This window comes from Hermetia illucens, chromosome 4 (assembly GCF_905115235.1).
Source record: "Hermetia illucens chromosome 4, iHerIll2.2.curated.20191125, whole genome shotgun sequence".
NCBI classification, from domain to species: domain Eukaryota; kingdom Metazoa; phylum Arthropoda; class Insecta; order Diptera; family Stratiomyidae; genus Hermetia; species Hermetia illucens.
Window position 1 is genome coordinate 13,311,839 of NC_051852.1, and position 13,069 is coordinate 13,324,907.

General features: G+C 45.5%; 2 protein-coding genes across 2 annotated transcripts in view; one reads left to right on the forward strand and one right to left on the reverse strand.

Annotated features, from left to right (window-relative positions):
* Positions 1-13,069, reverse strand: part of LOC119654601 — a 338,686-nt gene that overhangs the window by 193,498 nt on the left and 132,119 nt on the right. Inside the window, exon 3 of the mRNA XM_038060072.1 lies at positions 4,987-5,013. The gene's annotated coding sequence lies outside the window, so the exon portion shown is untranslated. The remainder of the gene's footprint in view (positions 1-4,986; positions 5,014-13,069) is intronic.
* Positions 11,500-13,043, forward strand: LOC119654606 (zinc finger protein 239-like). Its single transcript, XM_038060077.1, has 2 exons — positions 11,500-12,118; positions 12,174-13,043. The coding sequence occupies exons 1-2, from the start codon at positions 11,698-11,700 to the stop codon at positions 12,941-12,943; spliced, it is 1,191 nt and encodes a 396-aa protein (XP_037916005.1). The 5' UTR covers positions 11,500-11,697; the 3' UTR covers positions 12,944-13,043.

Consider the following 13,069-nt stretch of genomic DNA (forward strand, 5'->3'; position numbering starts at 1 on the left):
TTTTATAGTGAGAACAGTAAAACGCAAATCGACTATATTCTCATAAGACGCCGACATTTTACCACTTTCACTGATTGCAAAGCCGTTCCCTATGAGACCATCACACCTCAACATCGGCCATTGATTGCCGTCCTCCGAATTAAGCCACTGATAAAACAGCATGAGGAATGCACTGGCCCGCGGCGCATTAAATGGTGGCGATTTGGTGAGAAGAAAGAAGAAACGATCTCACTCATACGATTGCCGACCATGTGGACGAATGTGGAAGAATCATGGAACCAAATGAAAGACACGATCCACAAAGCGGCTTCTACAACCCTCGGGGTCACCAAGCCGGGTGAGCGGCACAGCAACCGAGATACTTGGCTTTGGAATGATGATGTTGAAATGAAGGTCCGTGAAAAGAAACGCCTCTACCACAAATTTCTCGACGATAAAACACCGGCCAATTGGCAAATTTATAAGAATGCCAATCGGGAAGCAAAGAAAGCAGTCGTTGTCACCCGAGTGACCCATTACAAAAATCTTTACGATAAACTGGACACTCGGGGTGGCGAGAGAGATCTGTATCGACTTGCTAAAAGCCGTAACGAACGTACACAAGATATCGAATACTTCTGTTGCGTTAATGACAAGAACAGTACTTTGCTTACTAACCGTCGAGTCGCAACGGATAGATGACGAGAATACTTCGAGCAGATTTCAACAATCCTCCACTTCCACAATCACCTGTCAGGACAACTTGTGGTGCTTAGAGGTGGCGGGGTGGCTGTATCGCATTGCCTTGCCGGCCGTGATGCAGTAGGCGAATGCTCCAAAGGCATAATTAGGGTGATCAGACCCGAGTCTGAACGGGGACTCATCTGAAATGGCAATAGTCACGGACCTTACCAGGGGAATACTGGTACCATGGGAACCAGGATAGCCCCTGGACTCACATACTTCAGGAGAATTCCTGTTGTATGTGCGTTCGGCTCGGTTGTTTGCGGTTGGCCCCCCTAGTGGGGGCTTCATGGGGGTTGAGGTTGCGTTCAAGCGAACAGAGACCTTCGAGTCTCAGCGTGATACGCTCGATGGGGATTTAAAAGCCTCGAGATTGCATCCAGATCAGGCATTCGATAGAACTAAATGGCGAAACCGAGGACGAGGAGCCGAACCCGCTTATGAACGGGACAAAGGCTGAAGAAAAAGGAGAAGAACGCAGTCCTGTAATCGTCTGCGAATGACGTGATATCAATGTACACTACAATCTGCAATTGTCTCGCTGGATTACGTAACCTGGGATTTACGACTCAGGATTGGAGTCTTATGGTGACCCGCATCATCATGCGGAAATTCAATAACGAGAACCTACGCTTATTCGAAGAATCCATGGAGGATACAAAGAACTTTCCGACGGTAGACCAACTGTGCGCATTCCTTTTAAAAATGCACCAACTACTGGTAGCGATCAAAATGCAGCCCCCAACCTCACACCTTCTTAAACGCAAATCGTTTGTTGCTTTATTGAAGCCTTCCAACAAAATCTGTTCCTACTGTAAAGGGAAACATTTGTTATTTGCCTGCGATGCTTTCAAAAAACTAATAAATTGAGGAAAGGTGTCGGTTCGCAAGACAGGAGAAGTTGTGTCGAAATTGCTTATCACATGCTGACACTAGGAAGTGCAACAGCAGAACGCGTTGCCTTGAGTGCAACAAAAATCATCATCACTACTGCATTTCAAGAAGGACGAGAGTGCAAACATAGTTAAAGATCACGAAGTTTCCGGAGTTCAGTTGGCTACAGCTCTAGTAAAGGCGTTTGGCATTAATGGAAGGTCCACGGTTTTGCGCGCTCTAGTTGATCCTGGATCCCAGACATCCTTCATCTCTCTGAAAGTCCCTAACAAATTGAGCATAGAGAAAACCAAGACGCTTGCTTCAATTAGCAGTATTAGGAGCGTATACGCAGCAACCATTTGGAAGGTTGTATCCGTGAATATTTCACCGAACTTCCAATCCAATTTCAGACTACTCGTGGAGGCCTACGTAATGGACTTATTGATGACCTTGCTTCCAAACGAAAAATCGATTATCCATAAACCGAAGTGCACCTCTAGCCTGCAATTTGCGGATCCCGAGTTGAACGTTAAACCAGGGATCGATCTAATCTTAGGAGCAGAGCTCTTTGAAGAGATTATTGGACGAGGATTGAAGAAGGGCAGACCGTTGTTAGCTCAGGAAACGAGGTTAGGCTGGATCCTTTCTGACAAGGTACCGCTTCACGAAGCGGGAGTCAACACCATCATATCCAACGTCTCAACTACAGATTTCCAAAAGGCGCTCCAACGTTTCTTCGACTCTGATGGTACGATAGAGGACACACCGTCATCAGATGAATGTGAAGTTAGCTACCAAAGCAGACCGAAGGTATGCTGTCACGCTACCATTTAAGGACGACCCTGCAATTGCACCTCTGGGGAATTCCAGAAACAAGGCGTTCGCTTGCTTTAAGCAGTTGGAAAGGCGCTTCGATCGGGATCCGGCTTTTCGATGTTCTCACCACAAAGCATTGCAGGAGTCTATTGACCTGGGCCACATGCGACAAGTATTACCCTTTACGGGAGAAGATAGAAATGTGTATTATCTGCCCCATTACCCGGCTATCAAGATGGAGAGCTCCACCACAAAGGTTCGACCAGTATTTAACGTCTCTGCAAAAACAACAACCGGGGTGAGCCTTAACGATAAGCTGTATACCGGACCGACACTTCAAGACGATTTGGCGCAGATCATGCTTCGTTGCAGAAAGCAGGAATTCGTGATCTTGTCGGATATTGAAAAAAATGTTCCGAGTGATTACGATGCAATCTTGTCATCAGGATTTTCAACGTGTACTATACAGGCCATCGACGGATATGCCCGTCCAGGAGTATGTGCTCACAACTGTTTCCTTTGAAGAAGTCCCGGCTACATTCCCGCCCGTCAGAACGTTGTTGCAGCTTGCCGAAGATGAGGAAGCGGAGTTTCCTCTTGCGGTAAAGATGTTAAGGACAGATTTTTATGTCGACAATTTTCTAGGTGGTGCAAGCACGAGACAAGGAGCGAGAATTCTCATCAAACAAATGTCGGACATGTTAAGGTCCGGTGGATTCAATCTACGCGCAAGTGGGCATCAAATGATCCCAGCCTTTTGAGCGAGATTCCCGAGGAATCCAAGGTAATGGGCTTGCATGAATTCATACAAGATTCAACGATGGCCACCCTTGGTCTAATATGGACCCCTAAGAAGGAGGACTTTCGCTTAAAACTATTGAAGTATGACCCTTCAAGGAAGCTGACAAAGCGAAGTCTTCTATCAAGTATTGCAGGGATTTTCGAACCCCTTCGATGGCTCGCACCGGTGACAATTTGATGCGGAAAATTTGGCGGCCAGGAATCGGTTGGGATGAAATTTCCTCGGATGAGATTTTGACGCAATGGAAACACCTTGAGGAGGAACTGCCGGACTTGGAAACTATCCGAATTCCCCGATGGATCCATTATTCTATAGGTCATCATGGCGAGCTTCGTGGATTTTGTGATGCTTCCGAGGCAGCATACGCTGCCGCAATATACTGTAAGGTCATAGATTCCAGTGGTAAATCAACTATATACCTACTCTGCGCTAAGACCAGAGAGAAGCCGCTGAATACAAAAGTGACCTTGCCGAAACTAGAACTGAACGGTGCTTTGCTGCTCGCCGAACTGATGCATCTGGCGAGGTCAACGTTACTCCTAGATAAGTCTGCTGTGTGCTGCTGGTCCGACTCTACAATCGCATTGCCGTGGATAAGGAAGGATCGTTCGTAACTAGATTCCTACGCCGCAAATCGGGTTACTAAGATTCGCAAGCTAAGTAAGCAATCCTGGGTTTGGGGTCACATCAGATTAAAAGAAAATACTGCGGACTGCGCTTCAAGAGGCACCTCCCGTACCGAATTGTTAAATCATCGATTATGGTGCAGGGGCCGTCATGGCTTTCAGATGGACGAGTATCGAAGGAAGTGGCCTGTTTTACGGGCATTGCAGACCAACGAAATCTGTTGGGGCCATACCCAACGTTTTGAAGGCTCGTGAGGGTCATGGTCTACATGTCCCGTTTTATCACTCGAATCAAGGGTCCAATTTGCGCCAACGAATACGAGCAAAGTCGGTTGAAGATCCTGCGGTTATAACAAGGGACGGAGTTCCCCAAGGAAATTGACGAATTGAAAAAGAACCGTCCGATCACCAAGAAGTTAGGAAACTTATATCCTTTCCTTGACCATCAAGGCTTGCTCAGGGTTGGAGGCAGACTGCGGAATGCGGATATACCCGGCGACCATAAATATCCGATTCTCTTGCCGGGAGATCATCATGTCACCTTCCTTATTATACGGGAAGCTCATCGCAATACTTTGCATGGTGGCGTTTACACTGTTCGAAGCTATTTGAGGATGCGGTACTGAATCTTCAACGATCAAAAGGTGTTTCGCAACGAGCTGCGCAGATGCCTCACATATGTAAAATATTCGAATCAGCGGACTTGCGGATTGAAGGCATTGCCTCTACTTAATCAGTGCAGACTGGAGCGGTCGCCAATTAGGTACCAACAAAGGAAGAATTATCCTTTTCTGACTGCAACAAATGCAGCTATTAGAACCATGGAAAATGATGTCTTCTCCCCAAACAAGCCGGCAACACTGCTTATTCTCAATTTGATATGTAAATATTAACACAATAAAAAGATAATAATGTGGTTGACCATTGTAAGTAAGTCTTCACAGCCGTCCTTAGTAAATAGACCTTGCAAGATAAATGTATGCCGAATAAGCTTTAATATAAACAAATAAATATGAAAATTATCAAGAAAATAAGTCGCTTTCCCTTATCAGTTTATAATAATATTTATGCAAGTCAGGGATTCCTAGAAAACACTCATCGCAGCTCTCAAATGAAGCATATGCACAGTAAAAAACTACTTACCAAACACTATCTGAACATGAAAGATATCTGTAAAAAAAGAGAAAACTTTTATTAATTCATCTATTTACATTTGAACTCTTCAGATAAGAAGCAGAGATGATTCGGAGGTTTATATTGATGATAACTCTTGGGCAAGGGACGATGGAGTAGAAACTCCTGGACATCATCCTTTTCGATAGCTCTAAAAACGGCTCAACGCCATAATAACTATCATTTGCTTTATTTATTTATTTATGCTTTATTATTTTAAGATTTTTATCAAAAACTTCTCCAATCAAATGTTACTGTAACTCTAAAATCCAAAATTGCATGCCATCAGATGGATTTTACCTAACGGCTCGATGTAGGGTAATAGAGAATTTTTTGTGTATGTACGGTTGTGAAACTGGCTAGTGCACACCGTACTATTTGTAATGTAGTCCGTATTTCTTGTTGTTGCCAGACGTGGAAATATTTGTAAACGGCGGGAGTTATTGCTGTGATACGGGATTTGGTTTTGAAATTGGAAGGAGAACAGTTCCAGTGAAAGTTTTCTGGGCAGCTGATAGAAAACAAAGCATTATTCCTAGTAATTTGGGTTAAAAAAGTGATTTCGAACCTTCTTCCTCTCTTAAGAACACAAATGGTATTTTCATGAGCTCCAGACTTGAATCAAAACAGACCCTGTTGGAACTACACCATTTGGGAGAACTGGTGAGAGAATTGAAAGAGAGAGAAAGCTGGAATTGGCGGTTCCTGCAAGCCTTTCAGCACATAAGTATTGCAAGGGGAGTTGAAACACTGTGAGAGCGGTTGTTACCAATGAAAAGAGATTCCATACTGTCTTTTGAACACTTGAAAACATTTGGTATGGATGGTATCTATCCAGCGATGCTAAAGGAAGGTATAGAGCACTTAGAGCAACTTCTAAGAAATATCTTTCGAGGATGTCTTGCTTTGGGTTACGTGCCTACCTCTTGGCTCTTCAAATCCGAAAAACTTCAGACAAATCAGCTTAACGTCATTTTTGCTGACATATCTGTAGAGAATGGTTGAGCGTTACATCCGTGAGAAGGCGCTAGGGTCGCACCTACTAAATGAAAACCAATGCGACGATATAATGCCCCCAAGGTACAACCCTTCAACTTTCCGAAGAAGGGAAATACCTTGGAGTTATTTTAGACAATAACCTCCTTTGGAATAAACATATAGAGGTGAAGATGAAACGAGCTCTCACAGCTTATGGGCTGCGAAGGCGGACTTTAGCCTCGTATAGATGTGGATATATGTTGCTATCATTAGGCCAATGTTTGCCTATGGATCCCTAGTGTGGTGGCGCTACAATGCCTGCAAGACGAGATATCACCGAAAATCCGAATCCGGAGAGACCAGCCAAAATCCCAGAAGCTTGAAAATTTCCACGACCCCCAGGTAGAAAATATGGTCAAAAATTCAAAATCGTCGGATTCTCGTGTGGGCTACCTCGTTTGAAAGGGGAGGCGGCCCAGATTAACGAAATCCAAAAAATGTTCAGGCTACAATGCCTGGAAGATGAGATATCGCCGAAAATCTGTCTCAGGAGGGCTAAAAATGGAAAATCATCAGATTCTCGTGGGGAATACCTCGTTCGTAAGGAGCGGCCCCGATTAACGAAATCCAAGAATTTGCACACTACAATGCCTGCAAGACGAGATATCGCCGAAAATCCATCTCCAGAGGACCTGGCCAAAATACCAGAAAATTGAAGATTTCCACGATCCCCGGGTCGAAAAAATGGTCAAAAATACAAAATCATGGGGGATACCTCGTTCGAAAGGGGAGGCGGCCCAGATTAAAGAAATCCCAGAATTTTCACGCTACAATGCCTGGAAGTGTAACGACCTTCACTATTTTCCCTTCTCTTAGCGATGGACACCTGAAGCAGAAGTTTCACCTGCATCACGGTATTCAGCAGTGTGGGACATTCCTTGTATTGTGCTGTGATTTCTGATAAGAAATTCTGTTTCGTTTCCCTATCCCATGTTGTTAGCTGTTTGTTATGATTCTTAAAATTTTTGAAATTCTTTATTTTATTCCAAAAGGCTTTAATGTCTGGTTTGTTAGACATTTCTTCCCATAACTCATCCCAATGTTTCTTTTTAATAATAATAATAATAATAAGGACCTCAAATTTCCTGTTAGGGTTGTTATTGACTCCCCCGCCAGAGACACGTCCGTCCAAAGACAAGGAGGCTGCCAACCAAAAGCCAGGAGCAGAAAAGACGAGGAAACGAAGAAGGACTAGACCGTCGGCTCAACTTATTAAGACGACGGACGCCAAGACATTCGCGGAAGTCCTTAGTGAAATCCGCTACAGGATGAAACCCGAAGACAACGAAGCAGAGGTGTCTTCCATACGGAAAACGAGGAGTAGCGGAGTTCTCGTCGAACTGGACCCAAAGACTACTAACAAGAGTACGTTCTGCGAAGCGGTCAAGGGATTATTGGGGGAGAAGGCTCTTGTTTCCAGTCTAAAGCCCATGTGATCTCTAGAAATCCGGGATCTTCATTGCCTCACAGAAAAGGTCGAAGTAGAGGAGCCGATAGAGCGTGAATGTCCAAAGGTAACCAATGCCCGGGTAGGTATCACCTCTGTAAATGCTCAAGGCCAAAAGCTCCCCGTGATGGAAGTCCCCGAACAATATGCGAGGAAACTCCTTAGCAGCGGGAGAATCAAAATCGGATGGGTAGTATGCAGGGTGCCAATGCGGATAGTCCCCACCATGTGCTACAGGTGGCTGGACTATGGACACACGTCAGCAGCTTGCATGGGACCGAACAGGAAGACAGCATGCGGATGATTAGCGAGCAATACCGAAACAAGGACTCGTCCTCATGGCATCTCGACTTAACGGGCACCGCTGCCATCTGGTTCGAGACGACGGTCGATTTCGTGTTCTTGCCGAAGCCCGGGGGAGCGGGTTTATCTGGATCCGGTGTTTATGGATAACTTTTTTTAGCGTTTACCTGATGCCGAATGAGACCATGCCGGACTTTCGGCGCTGGCTTGATGCTCTGGAGAACGTCATTTTGAGCACGGAGGGACGAATCCTGGTAGACGGTGATTTTAATGCCAGGGCTCTTGAATGGGGCATGCCTCCGTTAGACTCCAGAAGGAAACGGATTCTGGAAATGACGGCGAGAACTGGGCTCGTAGTTTTAAACACCGGATCCACGCAAATGTTTCGAAGCCCAGGCTGTGAAGGAAGCATTTCTGACATCACTTTTACGTCGCAATCTCTGGCATCATCGGTGTACCAACGCGACGCTTTCCCTGCCTTTGGAATATCGTCAGAGTGAACATCGAGAAGTTCGACGAAGCTCTTGGAGCAGGCAGGATCGCGCTGGAGGGCGCTCCGGGGGGTGGCAGTGTCGCAGCTGACACCGTCGTAAAGTTAGTGATGAACTTGATAACGACAGCGTGTGAGGCGTCCATGCCCCGGAGGGACCACAGGCGCGACAAACCTTCTATGTACTGGTGGACGACAGAAATTGCCAACCTACTGAGGGAGTGTCATAAGCTCCGCCGTTTGGCACAACGTTTGCACGCCAACGAGGAGGCATGTGCCATAAAGGCACAGTATAGATTAGCAAAAAGGAGAGGAATAAAACCAAAGCTTGCGGCTGGCAGAACCTTATTAACGAGGTGAATGAGGACCCGTGGGGACTTGGCTTTAAGCTTGTCACCCGGAAAATCGGGGCTCTGCGGAGGCCTTGCATACTAAATACCGACCAGATGGACCGCATTGTGCGGACATTGTTCCCCAGACACCCTATACGGGTTGATGTAAATAGCGCGGAAAGCGTCGAGGATTGCCCCCTTTTTACAATGAGAGAGCTCGAAGAAGCGGTTCTCACAATGAAAAACAAGAAGGCGCCAAGCTCTGATGGCATCCCGGGGGAAGTTTACAAACTGGTGTTCCGCCAACGGCCAGAATTGCTGCTTAAAGCGTTCAACGCTTGCTTGAAGGAGGACATTTTTCCTTGTCGCTGGAAAGTGGCCAGACTCGCGTTGATCAGTATGGGTAAAGGAGACCCGGAACTCCCTTCTGCATATCGACCATTGTGTATGCTTGACATGGCCGGAAAAGTGCTCGAGAAACTCATCAGGAGTAGACTCACTGAAGCGATCTTCGCTGCCGGGGACTTATTCCCAAGGCAGTTCGGGTTCGGAACAGGGAGATCTACAGTAGATGCTGTTATGGAGGTCGTAAATGCGGTTCATTAAGCCGAGGCACACAACCGCCGATCTCCACGGATAGTGCTCCTCATAACGCTTGATGTCACAAATGCCTTCAATTCCGTAAGATGGACAGATATGCTAGGCACACTAAAAAAGTCATTTCACGTGACAAGCTATCTCTTGCGGATATTGAGGGATTATCTGAAAGACGCTAGAGGGCCAAAGGAAGATGGAAATCTCGTCGTGAGTAGCACAGGGATCCATCCTAGGCCCGGACCTGTAGAACGCTTCCTACGATAGTCTGCTGAGACTCGATATGCCCGAACAGTCGTGCGGCACCTGTTGCCGGACACACTGTTGAACAGGCGCAAAGCAGACTTGGCATATTGATGCAATGGGTAAGCGGATGGATGACTGCTCACGGTTTCAGCCTTGTGCTGGAAAAAACCGAAGTAGTCATCTTGACCAGAAGGAGAATCCCGACCCTGCGCCCCATATCGATACGCGAGTTGACTAGAGTCAAAACCAGCGGTTAAATACCTTGATTTAGTGCTCGACTCGAAGATGAACTTCTTCGAGCAAATCAAAGCAGCAGCGGACAGGGCTGCAATTGGAGTCTCGGCCTTGAGTCGGCTAATGGCGAATGTCGGGGGCCCTATATCAATTAGGAAACGTCTCCTTATGGGAGCAGCGCAGTCGGTTTTGCTCTATGGTGCGGAGGTATGGGCTGACGCCCTTGACAAGGAGCTGCATCGTAAACGCCTTGCTCAAATGCAGAGGCGGGGAGCTTTGCGAGTGGCGTCTGCTTATCGCACTGTCTCCGAACCGGCTGTGATGGTGATCGCGGGGGTGATCCCCGTTGCCCTCCCTGCCGTAAGGGCGAGAACTTAAGAGAGGTGGTTGCCCGTGAAGAACTTCAACGCACCCTTACCGGGTTGCAACTTTCTTGGCAAAATTAACCAAGGGGCAGATGAACTGCGCGGCTCATCGACAAATTAGACCCGTGGTTGAACAGATTACTTCCTTATCCAACTTCTAAGTGAGCATGGAGATTTTCAGTCTTACCTGCACAGGATCGGGAAGGCGCGATCTCCTGATTGTGTGTTCTGCAATGGAGTGGCGGACAACGCTGAACACACGTTTTTCTCTTGCGAGAGGTGGGACGGCTTTCGTCAGCAGCTTTATGCAGACACAGAAGAGTTCTCTCCAGACAATATTGTCAGAGACACAGTTAGATACTAGACAGCTACCACACTCCCCCTTGCCCCTCAAGGGGGGAAATCAGTGCGAGTACACACGATTTCAAATTGTTTTGCCCTTGAGCATGAGCGAGATGTAACGAAAATCCGATCAGCTGTATTTGACATACCGCTCGGACTTGCCAATGTATTGGTGAGATTGGCAAGTTTTTGCTTATGTATAAGTGAATACGTGAAACAACTTTTTGCTATATGGGTAAGCACGCCGTAGTACCAGAATAGTAGTAGCTCACCGATCTCTCTCTTACCAATACGCTTTGACGAAGATTATGCCTTTTCCTTGTTTAGCGTCTCTGATGTGTACAGATAAGCTTCTGCAAGCACATTCGCAAGTGGGGTCATTTTTGTAAGGGTACTGCCTATAGTAGATCTACTGTGGTCAGAGAGATGCTGAAGAGCGCTGGCATCTGGAATCGTGTTATGCATTATGTTCGGGCTCTTCTTATTGCGAAGAAGATTGAACTCGACCGGCGGAGGGATCGGACGGTAAGGGGTTCCCTGAACTAATAACTCCCTTCCTCCCCTCCCCTCCCATTGATGAAAGGAATTCCTTGACTTAAAGTTTCCCAAAGCCGGGAGAGCAGGAGAGCTAGCTCGAAGTAATGTGTCAGTTTAGTTGGTAGTCCGACAGCGTGCTGTTGCGGGAGTCCAAATGTGCGTAAACGCATTCTCCTACCTAAGAAAAGGGTTGTTACTGCAAAGTCACAATTACGGAGCTCACTTAGTAGTATGTTACCTTTTGCCTGGTTAACAGTATCCCCAAGGACTGTAGACCTCGTGTTCAAGTCACCAAGGATCATCGTATTGAGACGGTTAGATAGAAACGCAATTAGTTTCTTAATTTCTTTTTTAAAGGATGAGGCGTTCATTTGAGGGGCAAAATTGTTATAACCCCTTAAGAAAGAGGATCAAGTAACAAATAACCATGCGTAAACGAATGGTTATACCCACAAATTGCACAATCTCCAAATTACTCTCCCACTCTGAATCGCCATCAATAAAATTTCCAATTCTGCAGCCCACTACAATTATACAGAAATAAGATGCCAACGACATTAACGAAAGTAATCCAAACATAATTCCAGTTTTTCTTGCCAACCAAAAGTAAGACTGACCATCCATTTACCTGTCAAGTTCTGACAGGAGAGAAGCATTCGTGTACATCAAGGGAGGAAGTAAGGAAGTACCTTGGGGGTTGTACCTTTGGCATGGTGAAATAACTGAATTTAAATCTACTTATTTCTGTGTGATATGAGTATAACTTGTGCTGAACTGGTTCAGATTGACGCAAAGAATTCTTCTAGAGTTCCGGAGAATATAGTTCTAGACAAACAAGATGCCGACCCAGAGAAGTGTGGCGAGATTATTGTCCACTACCCCGGGACGTTCATATTCGTTTGCTACTTTTGCCCGGAAGAGTTCAATTCTATGCAGTCGTTTGGCATACATTGGAAGGAAACACATTCTAAACTCCTGGAAAGGCCAGACGAAACAGAGATTAACCGAGATAGGCGTAGCTCCGAACCGATAAAAGTTGAAGTTGATTTTTTCGATGTTGGTTGCTGCGATTCTGAGGATTCTCAACGCTCACCGAAGGATATAGAAGCAAATGTTGTCGACGCAGTACCTTCAACTACTGAGGCTGATGAAGGAGATAGACTGGAAAGTGAAGGTAATGAAAGATTAATATAAACCATAAACGACTAAACTTTGATACGTTCTTCCAGGTTCAAACAACTTCTGTAAACCTTGCAATAAGAATTTCAGCTCCCGAATTAGTTACAATAATCATATTCGAGTTCATCATGAAATTCCTGATGATATGAAGTGCAAACTTTGCGATCAAATAAGCTCAAGCAGATCAGAGTACATCCAGCATAGGAGCTCACATAAGGGGCAGAAAAAGTACACTTGTCCCCATTGTCCGACCACGTTCATCTCAGCTAAGGGTCGACAAGCTCATCTTCGTTTGCATGCAGGAGAGGCACCCCACCAATGTCCCTACTGCCCAAAGACATTTAGGTCCAAATATACCCTGCAGAACCACATTCGCGTTCATTTGGACCAAAAACAACATTGTTGCGACTTTTGCGGTAAAGGCTACGTCCGAAGATCCGATCTTACAACCCATCTACGATCACATACTGGCGAGAGACCATATCAGTGTGAAGAGTGTGGTAAAAGTTACATGTTCAAAAGTAAATTGAATGAACACTTGAAGCGACATTCAGGCATTCGAGATTTCAAATGTGACGTTTGTGGTAAATCCTTTTTTTCCAAATATATTTTACAACAACATGAAGTCGAACACTCTGACGCACGTCCTTTTGTATGTAAGATTTGTGGGAAGTCCTTTCCGCGATCAAAAGCTTTACTTATTCATATGAAACTCCACTCAGAAGTGAAGGAGTACGTTTGCAACATATGTGGGAAGGCGTTTGCTCAGAACTCAGGATTGCATGGTCATAGGAAAATGCATGGGAAAAGTCTGGTGTAGGGCGATTTTTTGATATTGAACTGAAATTTTATATTTTATTAAGCGTTCTGTTAATTTTTAGTTAATTTTATTTCTTATGTTCTTTGATTTTCAAAATTCTGACAATAAGATTTTTTTTTCATATTG